The 20003-nt window shown below is 60.7% G+C and overlaps 1 protein-coding gene across 17 annotated transcripts in view; it reads left to right on the top strand.

The window, feature by feature from the left end:
- The window catches only part of ARHGEF10L (Rho guanine nucleotide exchange factor 10 like), a 158738-nt gene that overhangs the window by 89548 nt on the left and 49187 nt on the right, over positions 1–20003 (top strand). For 13 of the 17 annotated variants that reach the window (XM_077899421.1, XM_077899415.1, XM_077899420.1 and 10 more), the window contains 11 exons: positions 187–264; positions 1222–1401; positions 2422–2538; positions 4102–4194; positions 4927–5100; positions 8878–9023; positions 10571–10585; positions 10815–10996; positions 13167–13282; positions 13800–13927; positions 15339–15439. In XM_077899421.1, coding sequence (XP_077755547.1) covers positions 187–264; positions 1222–1401; positions 2422–2538; positions 4102–4194; positions 4927–5100; positions 8878–9023; positions 10571–10585; positions 10815–10996; positions 13167–13282; positions 13800–13927; positions 15339–15439 — 1330 coding nt within the window. The remainder of the gene's footprint in view (positions 1–186; positions 265–1221; positions 1402–2421; positions 2539–4101; positions 4195–4926; positions 5101–8877; positions 9024–10570; positions 10586–10814; positions 10997–13166; positions 13283–13799; positions 13928–15338; positions 15440–20003) is intronic. The other 4 variants (XM_077899426.1, XM_077899424.1, XM_077899429.1 and 1 more) reach the window with 1 other exon arrangement.

Here is a 20003-nt window from a genome sequence, read left to right as displayed (position 1 = left end):
CCCCACAGCCCCCTCTGCGGCCGCCCGGGCTCTGGAGGGAAATGGGCGCCTGTGGGTCCCAGGGGTCCCAGGGGCCGGCTCTGGGAGGGACGGGTCCCTTCTGTCGCTGTCAGCTCGCCTTCCCGCCGCACCCGGGCTCTGCACACATCGGGTGCGGGCACTGACCGTGCTTTCTGGCCCGAGCAGGTGGTCCGGAGGCACATCCTCGGCTCCATCGTGCAGAGCGAAGGCAGCTACGTGGAGTCTCTGAAGCGGGTGCTCCAGGTACCAGTCCAGGGGCCTCTGGGGGACAGCGGGGACGACCCCAGAGGGACACTTTATAAGGGGTGCTGGGGACTGCGAGTGGTTTTAAAGGGAAGGGGCCACAGGCCAGCACTTTTGTGAGGACAGCAGGAGTTCCCGATGGGGGACATTTCGGAAGCAAAGCTGGGGGGCTGCCAAGTGAGGTGCACCCTGTAGAGCGGAGCATGTCCCTCCGTTGTCCTCCCCTCTCCGGGAGCCCTGGGGCAGGTCGTGTCTCCCGTCCTCCTGCGGCCCCACCCCAGGCCTCGAGGCTGGAGCGGATGCCCCCCCTCCCCGGCTGCAGGATGCCCAGGCGTTGCCACGTCCATGCGTGCGTGACCCGGCTAACCGTGCCCACCTGGGCTGCGGTCTGCACTCCTGACGTGCTGAATCGTCTGGGATGCCGCGGCTCAGGGAGAGGCCCCCGCGGAAGACCGTTGTCGGGGTGCCGGGGTGTGCGACACCCTCCTCTCCCCCTCCTGAGTTCGGGTCCACAGCAGGGGAACCCAGGGGTCAGGCAGGGAGAGACAGAAATGTCGCTGTGTTCCTGCTAGTGGCTCTGGCCCGGGGGCCGAGGGAGCGCACTGTGACCTCGCCGCCACCTCTCCGGTCTGCAGGCTGGCTCGGTCGGAGGCAGAGCTGGACGCGGCCAGCGGGGCCTCGGGGCTGCCTCCACGGGGCTCCTTGCGGGCGTCTTCCTCCCAACCCCGCTCAGCACCCACGTCACGGGGTGGGTTGTGGGCGGGCAAAGGCTGGGCCGGGAGTGGTACGTTCACGGAGATCCTTCCAGAAGGACAGGTGACCAGTGAGGGATAAGTGCCCCCCACAAAGGTCTGCCGTGGCCTGCCGAGTTCTGATGGGCCTTTCCAGGGTGCCATAGGGCAGGGGTGGGAGGGGCTATGGCCTGCCTTTGGGGCGCTCACCCCGCTGGTCCCGCAGGATTACCGCAACCCCCTGATGGAGATGGAGCCCAAGGTGCTGAGCGCCCGCAAGTGCCAGGTGGTCTTCTTCCGCGTGAAGGAGATCCTGCACTGCCACTCCATGTTCCAGATAGCCCTGTCGTCCCGCGTGGCTGAGTGGGACTCCACCGAGAAGATTGGGGACCTCTTTGTAGCTTCAGTAGGTATCCCCACACTCTCCCTCCCCACTGCGCCCCCACAGGGTGAAAACCACAGCTCTGACCTGGGTGTCCTTTGGGCCGCTTCCTGCCGCCTCTTGGTCACCTGTCCAAGCCAGCGAGGTCGGGGGTAGCGGGGCCTGAGTGCCTGGCCGCAGCTGGGTGGGCATCACACCTCTAGTCGGTCCTTGGAGATGTCCCCGGGTGTGGTGCTGGTGAAGCCAGCTGGCTGTCCTGGCCCTGCCGCGGGGTGGGGGGCTGCACCGCACCCCCAGGAGGCCAGACACCGGGCAGCCCCCGCCGGTCTGCAGCCTCCCTGCTGAGCACTCGCACGGTGGCCACCATTTGAGCTGCTCGCCCAGACCGAGGCCTTGGCCCCCAGAGGATGCTGCAGGGCATCGGGCAAGCGCACTGGATTGTGCTCCAGGAGGCCCGGCCGGGTCCCAGCTCACTTTTGTGACCTCGGGCAGCTCCAGGGCTCTCTCTGGGCTCAGGTCCCCATCCGAAGGGGACTCTTGGGTTTTCCAAACTGATGTCTGTGAGCCCCAGAGAGATTCAGGGAGTGTGGGGGGTTATGTGAGTGGAACTCCACTTTGATCTGTTTTGGGTAGTTGGGTTCCCCTAAAAGAAAAAAATAATAGTGTTTGGAAAATCTCAGCACTTGGCAGATCTGGGGCCCTGGTCAGTGTGCCCGGGGCCTGGGGGTGGAGGGCCAGGGCGCTTTATTTCCTGGGGGTGGTGAGGAAGGGCGTGTGGGACGGGGGTCATGCCTGCCCCCGCCCCTTCTCCGTCCACCGTCCAGGGCTGCTCTGCTGCAGGAGGAGGGGGGTCCCCTGTCCCCAGGCTCCACCTCTTCCTCCCTGGGACCACGGGTGTCTCCCGCCTCTTGGAGCCGGTTTCCTCCCCTCAGTGGGGTGATGGGTTTCTTCACCTCCGGGCCGGCTGTGACCCTCTGGGGAGCCAGTAACCCCCTCCCCTCGCGTCGAAGTGACCCTCCCTCCCTGCCCCCGCGTCCATTTCAGTTCTCCAAGTCCATGGTGCTAGATGTGTACAGCGACTACGTGAACAACTTCACCAACGCCATGTCCATCATCAAGAAGGCCTGTCTCACCAAGCCCGCCTTCCTCGAGTTCCTCAAGGTGGGCCAGCGGGGGTCCGGGGCCCCTCTCGGTGGCTTTTTCAGAGGACAGAGGGCACTGTGGCCCGGCCTTGGGTGTCACATCATTGCTTTGGCCTGGAAGCCTCCTCTCTTTTGTTTGGGACATCCCCCGTCCCATGGGAAAAGGATCCCTCTTACCCCCCAACCCCCAGGACAAGGGTAATAATGAGTCAGAGGGTCTGTGAGCAGCTTGGGAAGCTGGAGCTGTGCCAGGTGGAAGGGGGGGCTGGTGACCTCTTGGATGGGTGAGGTGACAGCAGGTGGGCCTGGCGGTGTTGGGGCTGTGTCCCTCTGTCAGCCTGGGTCTGGGTGGGTCTTCGGGTATGGCTCAGGTGGTCACCGGGCTGATCCCTCTTCCTCATCTGTGAAAGGGCGAGGGAAATCCCTCAGGGGGGTATCTTGGGGACTCTGTGGGAGAATGGAGGTAAAAGGACCAAGGTGGGGATCCCTGGGTGGCGTAGCGGTTTAGCGCCTGCCTTTGGCCCAGGGCGCGATCCTGGAGACCCAGGATCGAATCCCACGTCGGGCTCCTGGTGCATGGAGCCTGCTTCTCCCTCTGCCTGTGTCTCTGCCTCTCTCTCTCTCACTGTGTGCCTATCATAAGTAAATAAAAATTACAAAAAATAAAAAAAAAAGAAAAAAAAAGAAAAAAAAGGACCAAGGTGTCAGGTAGCCATCAGGTGAGTTAGACTCAGACCTTGCTGTGCTCAAGAAGCGTGCTGCCTAGGGAGGGTGTGGGTGGGCGAGGTGCAGGGGGAGCCAGAACCTCAGCCGAGGGACCCACTGCCCCAGGCCAAGAAGGTCAGGGGGCTTTCTCAGTGGAGTGTCCTCTAACATGGGTCCTGGTGGGGGTGGGGGGGAGTGGAGGGGAGGGGACCATGGGGTTGTAACAGGTAGAGACAAAAAAGGGCGTTCCACGTCCAAGGGTCGGGGACAAAGGTTAGAGGCAGGAGGGTGGGGATGGGCAAGTCTGGTTGATCCTGGGAGCCCCGGGTGCCTATCAGGGAGTCCCAGGGGAGAAGGCCCAGACGCAGCTGAGTCAGTTTGGATGGTCCTGGGTTCTGAGGCCCCAGGGCTAGGCCCTTGTGTTTCAGGTGGTGGGAGCCACTGAGGAGTGTGGGGCCTGGGCAGCTGGAAGTGGAGGCCGGGAGGGAAGCTGAGGCAGCAGCCTGGGTGGCAGGGCATGAGGGCTGGAATCAAGGTGACAGGTGTGTGGCTGGGGCACTGGCCTGGGCTCCTTCCAGAGCTCCGGGTTCTTGGATAAACTGCTCAATCTCCCAGTTATGCTTTTGTCCAGAGGCCTTAGCATGACTGCTCCAGTCTCCCCAGGCCTAGGGGCTGTACGGGGGACCCTGGTGGTGGCAGAGAGCCCTGGCTGGGGAACCAGGGACGCTCGGGGGCTCTTCTCTCAGGCCTGAGGCTCAGCAGGGTCCTGGGTCCCGGGGAGAGCCCAGGACGGGCAGCGTCTGCCCTCTGGGCTGCTCAGCGCCCCTGCAGACCGGGAGGGGGGGGTCCGTGAATGATCCCGCCTCCTCTCCAACAGCGGCGGCAGGTGTGCAGCCCGGACCGCGTCACGCTCTACGGGCTCATGGTGAAGCCCATCCAGAGGTTCCCACAGTTCATCCTCCTGCTTCAGGTACCACTCGGGATTCCAGCAGCCGTGGACCTGCAGGGTGTGGGCTGGGCTGGCGCAGGCCTCCTGGGCTGGGGGCTTCGCATCCGTCATCCACAGCCGTCCATCTGCCGTGGACCATGCGCAGGACCCACAGTCCCCTCTCCCTCTGCTCCTGGGGTGGAACGGGTCATGTTGGCTCCCCGGCGTGGACGGCTGGGTGACTGGTGATGGCAGGAGCCCAGCTTACAGGACGGGAGCCAGGGCCCGTGGACACCCAGGCCCTCGGGGGTCCTGGCATTGGGGAGATGCTCAGTAAGTGAGCTGACTTTGACCCGCTTCAGGCTTCTAGAGGGAGCGTTAGTCCCGTCCCAGGTCCCCAAGAGCTTGGGACACCTCCCCCGATTGCCGAGGGCCCTCAGTGGGGGTGAGGCCCCCCTCCAAGCTGGGCAGGGGCCCTGCCAGGCCGAGGACCCCCGCCGGACTTTCCTCTCTGTCCTCAGAGCTGCCGGCTGCAGGAGGGGGCTCTCACCTCAGCACACTGCTGATCAGTGAATTAGAGCTGGATCTGCATATTTATTTTATTTTTTCGTTCATTAGCTGTTTCTTGCGGCCTTGCTCTCTGCCAGGTACCATGTGTCCTGGCCCTTCAGCCCGGGTCTCTGCGGGAGGCGGGAGGGGAGGCCTTGATTCCCAGGCCAGGGGAGGGCCTGCTGGGGTGGGGTTCTCAGCCCTGGCTGTCTCGGGTCCCGGCAGGACATGCTGAAGAACACGCCCAGGGGCCACCCCGACAGGCTCTCCCTGCAGCTCGCCCTCACCGAGCTGGAGACGCTGGCCGAGAAGCTCAATGAGCAGAAGCGGCTGGCCGACCAGGTGGCCGAGATCCAGCAGCTGACCAAGAGCGTCAGCGACCGCAGCAGCCTCAACAAGGTGAGTGCGGGGGGGTGGGGGCCCACCTGCCAGCCGTCACCTGCCCTGGCAGCCTGTGGCACCTGTCGCTCCGCCTCCTCCCGCAGCTGCCCACCTGGCAGTGCTCTCCGAGGGCGGGGACTCCTGGACTCTCAGGCCGCACACCTTGCCTTGACGGTTAGAGTCCCCACTGCGCCCCGGCGGTCATTACGATTCATGGTATTTTCGGATAAAAGCCGATTTTGTCCATCGGTGTCATTGCCAGGAAAGGCACCAGAAGTGACAGTCTAGCACTGTGCTTACACACGTAGGCTCTGGGCTCGGGATCTGGGTTTGAATCTGGATTTTGCCAGTGGTGCTCACTGTGTGGCCTCGGGAATCACCCAACCTCTCTGAACCTCACTTGTTCCCTCGGAAACGAGGAGAGCTCAGCGGTGCCCACCCCAGGGCTGCTGCGAGGCCAACGGGGGAGTCCTTGAGATAAGGGGACTGTCGTCGTCACTAGAAGAAAGAGGAAAACTTTCATGCTGTGTTTTGTCTGGGGTTGCAACTCAGAACATTTTAGTGCAAAAAAAAAAAATCTTGCAAAACTTTCAAACGAGTCCGTAGAGAACCTTGTTTTCAAAACACAAGCCCTGTGCCCAAAAACATCGTCACCTCGAGCCACCTGTTGGTCCCCATCATGTGAGGTGCTTGAAGCTGTACCCAGACCTGGAAGGCCGTGTACCCTGGGTCCCTCCTGTTTTCACCTGCCGGAGGGCGGAGGTTGGTGGGGATGGCTCAGGATGAGGCACGGAGGCAGGGACAGTGGCTGTTCTCTGGGGGCAGAGACATTGTATGGGGTCATCAGTGGGAGGTGTCCACATCTTTTGGGGGAAAACCGGGGGCCTCCTGGTTCTATGGGCCTCAAAAACAGAAGTAAGGCCAGTGACTAAGGCCAGTGAGACTTCAGCCACGTGGGCTGGAACTTTCTAAGAGTACAGGAAGCTCTGCCCAGAGGACAACAACCCTTCCAGGTGAACTGCACTTCACAGTGTATAGTACTAATGTGTTCCGGGATCTTTGATCTTCACCACATGCCTGCCAAGTTGGATGGGTTCGCCTGCAGGGTCCCTTGCAGTTCTAAGCTTCAGGGGTCCTACAGCTTATTTGTTTTGTTTTAAGGTTTTATTTCTTAGAGAGAGTGAGTGTGTATGTGTGCATGAGTGGGGGGCAGAGGGAGAGAGGGAAGCAGACACCCTGCGGAGCAGGGAGCCTGATGGATGTGGGACTTGATCCCAGGACCCCAAGATCATGACCTGGGCCGGAGGCAGATGCCTAACCGACTGAGCCACCCAGGTGCCCCCAAGAGTCCTACATCTTAAGACTGTCCCTCCTCAGGCTAAATTCAGGCTGTACAGTTGCCTTTTGGCCCACACAGTATTTCTAAGAAGCTGCAATCAATTGCCATCCCTTAAAACTGGAAAGCTGTCCCATAAGATCCAGACCGGTAGGTCTTCTTAAAGGGTTGGAAGAGCTGGCACGCTGGTCCACCTTCCCGCAGGCCACTAGTCACCTGGGTAGCAGCTGCCCACGTCCCCTTGGTCCCAGTCCCTTCTCGCCTCCAGGCAGACTTCCTAACCAGCCCCACACCAGCCCTCTGTTGCATAATGTCTCTAGAAAAACAACCTTCGGGCCAGTCTGGCACCTGCACGGATGCCCCATGGTCTCTGCACTGGGGAAGTGTCTCCTGTCCCGTCCTGTGGCCCCCTTCTCTGTAGCCGAGAGGGTTTCTCTTGCTTCAGCTCGCACACCTGTGCCGCGGCCAGGGGAAGAGCTGGCTCGGCAGGAGGAAATCCTTCTCCGCGGCCCCTGCTCTGGGCAGATCCACTGTTCTCATCTGCTCTGTCCCCCACGGGCACCTGGGCAGTAAGGAGCCGTAGTCACTGGCTGGAGGTCAGGAAGCCCTGTTTGATGTTGGGCAAGGAACCAAAAGCTCTGAGCCTCAGTTTCTCCACCTGTCAGGTCGGTGTGCGGGGGGGCATTTCCTAGACATGTGGGATGTGATGGTGGCAGCGAGGTGGCTGCACGCTGCACCCACTCCTGGCCACCCCCGTCCCTTGGGCAATCTCGGCCTCTTCTGAGACGAGTCCGGTGATTTTCCTCTTGCAGTCCATCACCCAGGGGAAAGCGGAATTGAAACTGGGTGCGCCCCAAACGGAACCCTGCCGGCTGTTTCAAAATGTGCCTGCTCAGGACCCTCCAGGGAGGTGTTTGTGCAATATCCGTTTTTTTTTTTTTTCCCCCCTTTTATCTGCCTATGGGGCAGGGACATGGTTGCCAGAAGCCCGGGGGACTTTCCTTCCAAGTTTTAGGTCATGGCACACTTGGCAATCTTCGACGGGGCCTGCTGTCCAGGGTTCCAGTCTTGTTTTCATGAGCTGGCGTCTGCTTGTTGGTGGAGGCGGTGGCGTGGGGCAGCCCGGCTTTAGCAGTCACGAGAGGCCTCCTGAGGGACCCTGAGTCATTTTTGTGTTGGGAGCAGTGGAGCCTCCCGACCCCTATCACACCCAGCTGGGTGCCCAGTGCTGGGACAGCGCATGCGGCCTGGCTGCATCGTGCGCCGCCGCTTGGCAAGCCACTCTGCCTCTGGAACCTTGGCTTCCTCCCCTGGGAATGGGGGTGGCCTCCGGGGCTGCAGAGCTGGTTAAATGGGAAGTGGGGTACCTAGTGCCAAGTGCAGTGCCCGGCATGCCGTGGGCATTGGTGCCATTCAGGTTTCTGTATCAATCTGGGGAACATGGTTCTAGAAGAATGACAGGGCAGTGTCTCGGGGGAAGGGGAGGAGGCTTGGGGTGAGAAGGGAGGGGAGGATGCCTCTTGTCATTGGAGTCGTGGGTTTTGGGAATGACTCTTGCTGAAAATTCTCTTCTTTGTTTTTTTTTTTTTTTTTTAAATCGCTGTCAGTAAAAAGCTGTTTTCCCGGGAGGTCCCTGGGTGTGATGGTGGTCCCGGTGCTGGTAGGGGGTTCTTGGTGTCCAGCCTGAGATCGGCAAACGCTTGCTCAGATGCCTGAGGCTTGAAGGTCTTCTGCGTCCTCAGAGGGTCACCTGGTTGAGTGGCGGCCGATCTGTGCGACCCCCCCGTCGTGAGGCCAGGCTGCCCGGGGCTGTCCAGCTGAGGGTGTGGAGATGGGACGTCCTCCAGGCCCGCAGTGGCCCCGGGCAAGGCCGTCACAGACAGCACAGCCACGGGCAGGGCCCGCTTGCTGGGCCTGTGAGCAGGGCCACCGCCCGGGGCTGGTGCTCAGGAGGGCCCCAGACGTGGCTGGATGTTCCGCTGTCACTGTCATGAAATCCTTAATGACATTTGAACGAGGGCTGCATTTTCGCCTTGTGCTGGGCTCGGAAAATGAACGTCGCCAGGCTCGGTCAGGCGTTACCTGGGTGATCTGAGCGGCGGATACCGCCCCACTTGACAGCTGAGGAAGCTGGGTTGTGGGCAAGTGCAGGGACCTGCCCGAGGGCTTTGTCGCAGGCGAGAGAGGAGCCAGGGTGGGAGCCTGCACCGCGGCGGGGAGGGTTGCCAGGCTGGCTCACCTGAGGGGGGTGCTGGCCGCGGGCGAGGGGCACGGTCGGAGGCCCTCGCCTCCTCCCCGGGGCCCCTCATCATGCCAGGGGAGGACCCCGTCCTCCGCCTCCCCCAGCCCTGGTCCCTTCTGCGCGCAGCGAGAGGATGCTGGCTCTCGGGCACGGTGACGTCCGCGGAGCGGCCCGTGCGCGGGGCTGGCGTTGACTCGGCTCCGTCTCCCCCTCGCAGCTGTTGACCTCGGGTCAGCGGCAGCTGCTCCTGTGTGAGACGCTGACCGAGACCGTGTACGGTGACCGCGGGCAGCTGATCAAGTCCAAGGAGCGCAGGGTCTTCTTGCTCAACGACATGCTGGTCTGCGCAAACATCAATTTCAAGTAAGTGCGGTAGGGACCCCCCGTGTTACACCGCGGCTCCTGGCCTGGCCTCTTGCCGGGGGACCCACGTTTCAGACATTCCGGCCTCCACCTCCGTCCCTCGCGGCCTGCTCTGTCCCTAGTCCCCAGAGCTGGAGAGCACCCGGGGGGCTCGCGGGGAGCCAGCCCCGGCCTTTGGGCCAGCAGCTGCCCGTTGTGCAGGGTGATCTGTTCTGGAACGCCGCCGCCCTTGGTACCTGAACAGCTCCCCGGGTTTCAGCCACACTGAGATTCAGGGGATTGGGCTCCCACGGCCCAGAGCATTGTGTCCCCCACAGAGCCTGGCTTCCTGGTTCTGAGACCGAGACAGTAGAAATGCCCAGAGCTGGCCTTCCAGGCTGTGCCTGAAAGCACTGCAGCCCGGACGGGTGAGGGTGATTGTGCTGTGTGGGTTTTGCACGAGGCCCCCAGAAATCTTTGATTTGGCATCACCGGGAGTTCACGCAAACATGGAGGCATGTGCGACTTCTCTGAAAATGCGCAGGTCCAGCATTCTGGGCCCACGTTGCCCAGGGCTGCCGGGCCCGGAGCCGGGTCTCGTGGCCTCCTTCCGAGGGCTCGCGCTCTGCTGTGCCCCACGGTCCCCTCCGGGCCCCGCTCACTCACTTGTGTCCCCCGCTTGGGCCTGTGGCCAAGGGCTTGTGCCCAAACGAACTTCAGCTGCGACCCGTCCAGCTGTGACTCTTGGCCACTCGAGTGGAGGGGACCCTCTGCTCTCAACATTTGACGGTGCTTAAAAAATCGTGGCGGAAACACCAGTACGGCGACAATAACCGAGACCCAGAGGGACGTCACCTGTGCACCCCCTGGCGGGAGCATCTATGCGGTCGGGGATGTTTGCAGGGATTGATGTAGGCTCTGCCCCCCACATCGGCTGGTGCGGGCACTGCCGTGATCTGGGGACAGTCCCCACGGCTGTGGCTCAGGCTCCCCGTCCGGGGATGCGCATGCTCCCTCACCCCCCATCCACCCATCCATCCATCTATTAGTTCATCAAATACTTCCTGGGCCCTTCCTGCCAGCTCACGGGTCTGGAGGGGGACCCAGCACTGGCCGGGGACTTGGGCGAGGAAGCTTCTGCCCCAGATCAGTGTGGTGCTGTCTCCTTCCTCCGTCCCGCCCTGATTCCAACACTGTGGTTTTTAAGGCACCATATCTGATGAGCACCTGCTCTGCCCTCCCCTGTTGCTCGGGGCCCAGCCCGGTGTGACGGGGATGCTAATGGCCCCCTTGGGGGGAGGGGAAGATCAGCTTAGGTGATTTGGGGTGAGTCACGTGACGTGTCTGAGCATCGGCATCTTTGTCTGGAAAATACAAGCTTCCTAGCAGGGCCATTGTGGGAATCACAGGGGACTGGAGGCCAGCAGCCAGCTCGGGGAGACGGCCGTCCTGTGGTTCCCGATGCCCATGCCTGGCCCAGCCCAGGGGCTGGCCCCCACTGCCTCAGTCCCCTAGAAATCACTCAATAACAGGAATGACCTTCCCTTCTGTCTTGTCTTTTTCCTCAGGCCTGCCAACCACAGGTAGGGGTTTGGGGGCTCGGGGCCTTGGGGTGTGTGATTCTGGATCTGGGCTGGGGCCTGGGCACGCCGGGGCTTCTGCCTCCTTGATGGCTCCCTGCTCTGCCGAGCTTGTTGTGCTTGCGTGGCGAGGTGCCTGGCTGAGCTGGTGTGCTGAGGAGCGTGCTCTGGGCTGGCCCTGGGCCTGGGGTGCGGCGGGCTCTCCAGGGCTTCCTCCTCTCTGTCCTGGCAGGGGCCAGCTGGAGATCAGCAGCCTGGTGCCCCTGGGGCCCAAGTACGTGGTGAAGTGGAACACGGCGCTGCCCCAGGTGCAGGTGGTGGAGGTGGGCCAGGACGGCGGCTCGTACGACAAGGACAACGTGCTCATCCAGCACGCTGGCGCCAAGAAGGCCTCTGCCGTGGGCCAGGCCCAGAGTGAGTACCCGACGGGCACCCCCCAGGCCTGTGGGTCCCGCCTGGGAAGCCCAGCCCGACGGGCCACGCGGCCAAGAGGCTCTTGCTGGTTTGCAGCCTCACACTACACGCAGATGCACACTCAGAACCCCACCTGCTCATGTGCATTCTGGAGTCCCTGCTCCATCTCACACACCGGACACTGGCCCTGCCCACCCCACCCCTACCCCCTCCTGCATGTATGTGCCTACCCGAGCACGTGTGCACGATGCTTTTGGAGTTTGAAAGCAGGACTTCCACCCCTGCCTGACGGTTGCCTGCCTCCACTCTGTGTCTCAGTTCGCCCTTCTGCACGGTGAGGGGCCCAGGTGACACCCCCTAGGCCCCTAAGCCCTCAGGGACCAGGCTCAGGGCTGTCTGGCTCCGACTTTATGGGCACGAGAGGAATGAGAACTCGGAGCGGCATCGGGCAGCCTCTCAGCCGTGCTCCTCTGTCCGTCTCCATGTGGCCGCCACCATCACGCCTGGCGAGAGGGTGCTCTGCTCTGGCTCCCCTGCCCACCGGCCAGGCTCTGCCCAGCGCCTGACCCGGGAGGTTGCCTCACTGGGCTGCCAGCAATTCTGGGAACTGTGACGGAGGGATTGCACCAGCCAGCTGTGCCCACTCCCAGATGTCCTGCCTCTTCCTCTGGGCTATTTTGAGGTTCCCAGGAGCTCCCCAGCAAAGGGCCCTGTTTGTCTTCCCCAGAGGCACTTCCAGGCCTAGCTTTGCCCCTACCACCCCAGTCCCTCCTTCACTGCCACGTATCCCAAACTAGAGGGCTATGTGGCCCTAATACCCTTCAAGGGCGAAAAATAAGAGATCTGGTTGAACCCTAGTTGGCCTTGAATGATTTTTTTTTATCATGTTATTATTCACGTCTATGCAGGCATAAGAAAGACGAGGTAGGATGAACTCCTCATGCTTACGTCCCTTGAACCACCATTAAACCAAAACAAAATCACGAGTGGGATGAAAATGAAGCTACAAAACAAAAAGTTAAAATTAACAGCGTTGATTTGATGTGATGGATGATGTTGTTTTGCTGGAACCAAATTGCTCACAGTGTGGACGGGGGCGTCTGCTGGGGCAGGTTCTGAGGTCTCTGTACCCACACCATAGGGTGCCTTCCGGGGACCCGCGTGCCCCACTGGCTTACCCATGGAGGGGGGGTGCCCCAGGGTCTGTCTTTGCTCTTCTTTGGTGTGAGTGCATCACTTACCTGCCACGCCCACCTTGCTCCCTGCTCGTTACCTGGTGGCCATTCGGGCACTCCTGCTCATTACCAGGGTCCACAGAAGCCCTGACATCGTGCAGCAAAACATGGCCTGAAAGTCCAGGTATCCAGGTGACTCAGGATGTACATCTGGCTTCCAGATGGTCATCACAGTGAAAACCCCAAATAAGCCCTCACTTGGGATTCCATAAGACCTCAGCCTGAGAGACCACGGCCTGAGAACACAGCAACAAACTCCCTAGCACGGCATTCAAGGACTCCTCCTTCCGGCCACTGCTCCTTCCTGCTCTGTCTCTTATGCCCCCAGTACATTTGTGACGTCACGAGAGATCTGGGCACCCTCACTGGCCCCTCGCCCTGATATCTTTCTCCCTGGCCTTTCATCAGTTGTGGTTGTTAACTGACTGCAGCCCCTATGCCCCCCCACTCAGGCCAGAAGCTCCATGAGAACAGGGATCCTGTCTGTCTTGTTTACAGCTGTCTCTCCAATGCCTGGCTTAGAACCTGGTGCATAGTAGGTCCTCAGGACATCCTCGAACACCTAGCTGCTTGTGGGCTTCAAGCCACAGTGCCTTTGCACATGCTGTTCTCCTTTATGGCAGTCCCCACCACACTGCTGGCCCTGTGAAGGCTCCTCACTTCTTGCGGGCACAGTGGGCTCTTAGTCTTCTGGCCTCCTCTGACCCTTTGAGTGTGGCCCTGACCCCAGGCGCTAGACCACCTGTGATTGGCTCTGTCCCCCACTCCCGTAGACCGGGAACTCCACCAGGGCGAGAGCCTGGTAATGTTTCCTGCTGTGTCTGTGGTGCCATATCTCCAGGGCGACAGGTCTTTTTTGCAGTGACTGGATGCTCGGGTCCTTTGTTAGCCCTTCCTCCACCCCTGAAGTTGAGTTGGGTCTCTTCTCTGCCCAGATAAGGTGTATTTCGGGCCCCCGCGCCTCTTCCAGGAGCTGCAGGACCTGCAGAAGGACCTGGCTGTGGTAGAGCAGATCACCTTCCTCATCAGCACGCTGCACGGCACCTACCAGGTACACAGCGCTGGCCTGGCTTTGTCGGGCTCCAGCTCCTCCCTCGGGCAGCGCCTGGACGCAGCGGGCAGAGCGGGAGAGGGCACCTGTCCTAGCCCAGCCCCAGCCATGCTCCTGGCCTCTGAACCCCACAGGCAGAAGCAGCGGCTAACGCTCCCCATGGCTACCTAGAGCTCTGGTATGCAGCGTCTGGTTCGGGGTGAAGCTCCGGTTTGGGTTGAGCGGGGTCTGGCTGCATGGCGATTTGTCCTCTGCACAGTGACCTGTCTAGAAGCCCCTTCCTGGACCTCACCCCGAGGCTGGAGAGGAAGCTGGCTGGGAGGTTGTGTCCCTTGCAAACGAGGGATGCCATGTGGGGTCTGAGTGAGGGCCTGCAGCCCAGGGAGCCGGTGCCTGCTGTGGCTGAGCACCTCCCCAGCTCCTCTCCCCTGGGGTGCCCCGAATGCTCTGGGAGCCTGTGTGGCTCTGGGGGAGCCAGCAGGCTGGGTGGTGATCTCGCCGGTCTCCTCACCCCTAGAACCTGAACATGACCGTGGCTCAGGACTGGTGCCTGGCCCTGCAGAGGCTAATGCGGGTGAAGGAGGAGGAGATCCACTCGGCCAACAAGTGTCGTCTCAGGCTCCTGCTTCCCGGAAAACCTGACAAGTGAGATGGGGGGTGGCCACTGCTGAAGGAGGGGATGTGGAGAGGGAGCGCCTGGAGCCCACCTGTTCCTCAGTGTGGTCATGGGCGTGGGTGTGTACACACTGCGGGCCCTGCCCGGCACAGCACTTGCTGTGGAGTGAGTGCTCCTTGTCCAAGGAATGAGTGAATGAATGAATGACCAGTTCACACCCAGCTTCAGCCCATCCTCTGTTAGGAGACCCAGAACTCCTCTGATGCTCTGCTGTCAGTTGGTTCCTTTTGTTCCATGACCTTTTCCCTCCAGACCATGCGGAGCCCTGGGACCAGCCCGGGGCCCATCTCCTCGTGGACCCAGGCTCCCCCCAGCATGTCCCCTGCCCCCAAATGCCCACCCTGACGTTTGTGCTCCGTAGACGCTCAGCTCATGTTTGTGGAATTGATGACAGATTTCGCAGAGACGGGGAGAGCTGAGCCCCATTTTGCAGATGAGGATGGTGAGGCTCAAGGAGTAGTCGGATAGGCCCACAGCCACAGAGTTTGGGGGTGGAGCTGGGCTCTGACCTGAAGCCCAGGCTGGTGCAGCGCGGGGCTCACAGCCCGGGCCTGACCTCGAGGATGAGGGGACCCCGGGGGACCAGGGTGTTACAGGCACATGGGCCGCAGGACGAGGAAGATCGGAGCGCTGTTTGCAGCAGGGCCACGAGCCCAGGAGCCCCAGATACAAGGCTCCAGGCTCGAGTCTCAGAGGCAGAGACGCAGGGCTCTGAGCTGTCATCCCAAGCTGCCACTCCCCTGCTGAGTGGCCTCCCGTGGCCCCTTCCCACCCCCGCACCCCCTTCTCCCGTGGGAGAGTTAGTGACACTAGCCCTGTCCCCCCCTACCCACTGCCCCATGGCCCCAGAGGACTCTGAGAGGCCCTGCTGCTCCTGGGTGAGAGGACAGTATTGTGACAACAGTGACCTCTGGCTGCCCAAGCCTGTCACAGCCTCAGCCACTCCCGGCGTCATTCAGTCGTGTGTCTGTTCCACAGACTGTTGCTGAGCACCTGCCCTGCTCCGGGTGCTGGGAGCGGGTCCGAGTGAGCCCGTTCCTCCCTGAGGAGGCCCCCGGTCGGATGTGGACGCGTGTCTGACAAGGCCCATGGGAAGCTGGCCGGGGAGCCCTGGAAGGGGCCTCTCGAGTCGCTAGGCACCTGAGCCCAGGTGCCGGGGGTGGGCTGGGGAGCGTGGCCTGGTCAGTCTCCGGGGAGGCACCTTGGGCCACGGTGGGTGGAGGGACTCTTCCCCCAGGGGCCGAGGCTTCGGCGGGCCGCCAGCCTCTCTGGCCCCACTTTGCTGCCCTGAGCAGAGCTGGTGCTACAGCAGGTGCGTGCAGGTGGACGGGGGACCAGGCGCTTGCTCTGGGCGCTCAGCTCCTCGCCCTCTCGCCACAGGTCCGGCCGCCCCATCAGCTTCATGGTGGTCTTCATCACCCCCAACCCGCTGAGCAAGATCTCCTGGGTCAACAGGTTGCACTTGGCCAAGATCGGACTCCGTGAGTAAAGCGCTGGGGAGAGTGCCTCGGGACAGGGGTGCGGAGCTGGGAGGCTTGGGGTGTGCACATGTGGGTGCATGGGGGCAGGGGGAGCTTCTGATTGGGAGGGACAACCCCGGACAAGTCTCAGCCCCTGCCTGAGCCTCGGTTTCCCTGTCTGTAAGGTGATGATGTAAATATCAGGGCCCCCTCACTCCTGTAACTCGGCCTGGAGGAGGGTGGGAGGGCACGGCTGCTGAGGGGCTTTCTTTGCTGGGGGGTGATGAACATGTGCTAAAAGTAGATCGTGGTGGGGACGCCTGGGTGGCTCAGCGGCTGAGCATCTGCCTTTGGTTCAGGTCATGACCGTGGGGTCCCAGGATCGAGTCCTGCATCGGGCTCCCTGCGAGGAGCCTGCCTCTCCCTCTGCCTGTGTCTCTGCCTCTCTCTCTGTGTCTCATGAATAAATAAATAAAATCTAAAAAAAAAAAAAAATAGGAAGTAACAGTAGATAGTGGTGAATATGCTAGAAACCTTGACATGAACATGACATTTAAAAGGGTGGGTTTTATGGGACCTGAACTCTGTCTCAATGAAGCTGTAACTAAAAGAAAAAACCAGCACAGTGCAGGGTAGGTTCAACTGGTTCGCGGCCCGGGCCCCTTTGTTATTACTTCTTTGTCCCGTGCACGCCGTCACCATCACACAGATAAACAGGACACGCGCGTAGGGCGCTTCCTACACGGCAGACTTTTTAAAAGCATTTTTCACACGTCTCGTTCTTCCCACGTTGGCGATAACTCTGAGAGCCGGGTCTGTTGCGAACCCCCTTGCACAGTGAAGGGTCTGAGGCCCAGAGAGACGCAGAGCCTTGCCCGAGCTCACACGGCGGCGAGGGGCAGAGCTGGTGCTCAGACGCCGGGCAGTCACCCCCAGAGCCCCCCGGATTGCTGTCCCTCTGCCTCCCACGCTGGCAGAGTGTCTGTCTGCAACCACGTTTGTTAGGTTGTGATTACTTTTTTTTTTTTAAGACTTTTTAATTTATTCACCTTTGAGAAAGAGAGAGAGAGAGAGAGAGAGAGCACACCCTACCCACTTGGGGCTCAACCCCAGGACCCCAGGATCCTGACCCGAGCCAAAGGCAGGCATTTCACCGACTGAGCTAGCCAGGCGCCCACGTCGTAATCACTTTATTTGTACTTTTTTTGACTTGACAAAAGGCCGGGGTCCTTGCGCGTCAGGGCTGCTATTTTCTGTGCTGTACTAGAATTCCCATTTGCTGCTTCCAGCCAATGGCAGGGACACTTTTTTGTGTTTGTTTCACCGTTGTTGTTTCTAGCGTGATCTTTTTATAGGTTTTGAGACACTTCTGGAAGGAAATCAGGACCTTTGTCACTGGCTTTTGTCAATTAGAAAATGATTATTGAATGAGTTAAAATTTTTTTTTATCAAAGATTTTTATTTATTTATTCATGAGAGATAGATAGATAGATAGAGAGAGAGAGAGAGAGAGAGAGACAGGCAGAGGGAGAAGCAGGCTCCATGCAGGGAGCCCGACGTGGGACTCGATCCCGGGTCTCCAGGATTAGGCCCTGGGCTGAAGGTGGCGCTAAACATCTGAGCCACCCAGGATGCCCGAGTTAAAAAAAAATTTAAAGATTTTTTATTTATTAATGTGAAAGAGAGAGAACACACAAGCAGGGGGAGAGGCAGAGCGAGAGGGAGAAGCAGGTTCCCCGCCGAGCCGGAGCCGGAGCCCGACGTGGGGCTCGACCCCAGGATGGTGAGATCATGGCCTGAGCCGAAGGCAGACTCTTCACTGACCGAGCCCCCCAGGCGGCTGAGCGCATCACAGGCGCCCCTGAGCGAGTCTTCATCGCAATTTTAGATATTGGGAAAAGAGGACTGACAAAAGCTGGAAGATCCCTCCTCTCAAGGAAGCTGTAACTTATGAGGGGCAGACAGACATAACACGAGGAGCAAATGAACAGGGAGAGAGGGGGACAGAGTTTAGGGGACAGAGTTGGGTGACGGGACTGTCATGGAGCCTGGGGGTCAGGACTGCTGTCAGGGAGGGCCTCTGGGAGGTGACCTCTGAAGCCGACAGAGATCTATCTGGGCAAAGCAGTCTAGGCTTCAGAACAGCAAGTGCAAAGGTCCTGTGGTGGCCAGAGATGATGTATCCTGGGGAGAGAAGCAGGCAGGTGGAAGGATGGGCAGCTTTTCCAGAAAGCCTGGGGGAGACTTATGGGGCTTACCCTGAACACGATGGGAAGCTGTTGTAGCAGCGAGAGCCGGGCAGCACCCTGGTCCGGTTTCTGCTCGAGTGGGTCGCGCTGCCTGCCGTGCGGAGAGGGCACGCGGAGGCGAGAGGAAACGGGGAGGAGGCTGTGGCTTTGAGGGAGCCAGGGTCAGAGGCCCTCTTGATGCGGTGCTGACGTGGCACGAGCCTCGGCTGGATGTTTCTGGGCGGCCGAGATAGTGGCAGAGGGAGGAGGGAGGACTCCGCGCAGAGGCCCCCAGGAAGGCTGACGGCTCCGCCCCCGGTGTGAGGCCCGGCCGCCTGGCCCGGTGGGGTCGGCGTGGGGGGGCCAGCGGCTTGTGACACTCCGCCGCTTCGTCTCCACGCAGTTTCGCTGCAGCAAAAGTTTTAATGGAAGGAGAGTCGTTTGAAATCTTATTTGAATGCCTGGGTTCCCCTGGGGCTTGAATAATTTGTTCCTTTTATTTTGCCAGTTTTTTTATTATTTTTTTTAATCCGCAGTGCCTGGTTGGGTGGGGTGGGGAATAACACGAACCTATAGTAATAGAACACGTTAGAAACATTTATTCACAAAGAACGTGATTCCTTGTTTTTTTTTTTTTGTATTTCTCTTTTCTTTTCTTTTTTTTTTTTTTTTTTAAAGATTTTTTATTTATTTATTCATGAGAGACACACACAGAGAGAGAGAGAGAGAGAGAGAGAGGCAGAGACAGGCAGAGGGAGAAGCAGGCTCCATGCACCGGGAGCCCGACATGGGATTCGATCCCGAGTCTCCAGGATCGCGCCCTGGGCCAAAGGCAGGCGCTAAACCGCTGCGCCACCCAGGGATCCCATATTTCTCTTTTCCTATCATGTACGGAGATCATAATCCACTGAACGTTGAGGAAGGAGAGTGCTGGACTGGGGGTGCCCGGGGTCCAGAATGGGGGGGATCAGTCCTGCCCCTTGGGAGGGAAGGGCAGGGCAGGGCATCCTGGGGAATCTGGGGACCCACGTCACACCCCAGCGTGGCCCCCACTCTGCCGGGGGTCCGGGGAGAGGCGGGCTCCCTCCTGTAACTCAGCCTAGAGACCCAGTGGGCCTCTCCCGTCTTGGATCTGGGATCTTAGAGCCCCGTGAGATGGCCCCGGGCGGCCCGGGGTCAGTTCCTGGTCTGTCCCCTTACCAGCTCTGTGACCGCAGGCGAATCAGAAGGTGGGGATAAGGCCAGTGCCCCCCTCACGGGGAGACGGTGCGGGGAAGGCGCCTGGGCCGGCCAACACCTGGCACGTCGGAGAGCTCCTAGGACAGGGGTGTCTGCGTGCCACCGACGGCGGAGGGACCCCCTGAGGTCACACGTGATTCAGAGCAAACAGGGCCGGGCCGGGCCACCCTCCCACTCTTCTTCCAATTAGTCTATTCATAAAGGCTCCAGAAAGGGGCTGCAGATGGAAGGGCCCAGAGAAGGAAGAGGCGTGGTTGGGGGCTTCCCGCGCTCCCTTCCTGTGTCCTCTCACCTGAAGCTCTTGAAGCGCGGCGTTCTGGCTCTTACACCCCACGGGGCCCTGGAGCCTCTCCCACCGCCGCCCCCCTCACTCCCACGTTCCCAGAGCACCTGGGCCTGGCGGGCCGCCGGCGGGTCCCAAGCTCACGGGGACACATCCTCGCAGGGCGCAGCGTGGGGCGCCCTCCCTCGCTGGCTGGGACTTGGCTAGTTCCCCGGTCCTCAGTCCTCACAGTGATCCCTGTGCCCCCCCACCGATGACGATCCAGTGACGGGGTGCAGCACAGGCAGCGTGCCACGTGGTACCGAGCGTGTTCTAGCTGTCACACGTGGGTGCTGCGACCTCCAGGCCCTCAGGCGGCAGCAGGTGCCCTGCCCTCGGGAGCTGGGTGACCATTCGCCTGGCCTCTCTGGACACCAGGGTCTGTCTCTCTCTTTCTCTACGAGGGGGGTGGTTTGGAAAAGAAGGGTGCCCATGTCCTGCCAGCCCCCACCAGGCCAGGGGTGCAGCCGGTGGAGGTGGGTGGCCGCCCCCAGGCCTGCTGTCAGCCAGACTCCTCACCTCAAGGGCAGTGATCTCGCTATTTCTGGAGCACCTGGCATATACTAGGTGTTAAGTCTTTGTTCCCCCAGTGCTCACAGTGACCCTGGATGGTTGGAATAATTCCCCCCATCTTCCAGATGAGGCAGACGTACAGAGGTTCCAGGATCTGACTGTGTGCACGCAGGGAGCCCGGGGCCCTGCTGGTACAGTCACTCCTGCGGCAGGTGGGGCGCTCTGAGGGCACAGAGGTGGGGGCGGCCGAGGGGGACGTGGCCTCTGGCCCCAGAGCTTCTCC

This window comes from Canis aureus, chromosome 5 (assembly GCF_053574225.1).
Source record: "Canis aureus isolate CA01 chromosome 5, VMU_Caureus_v.1.0, whole genome shotgun sequence".
NCBI classification, from domain to species: Eukaryota; Metazoa; Chordata; class Mammalia; order Carnivora; family Canidae; genus Canis; species Canis aureus.
Note: the sequence above shows the minus strand (reverse complement) of the source record. Positions and strands in the feature narration are given on the sequence as shown.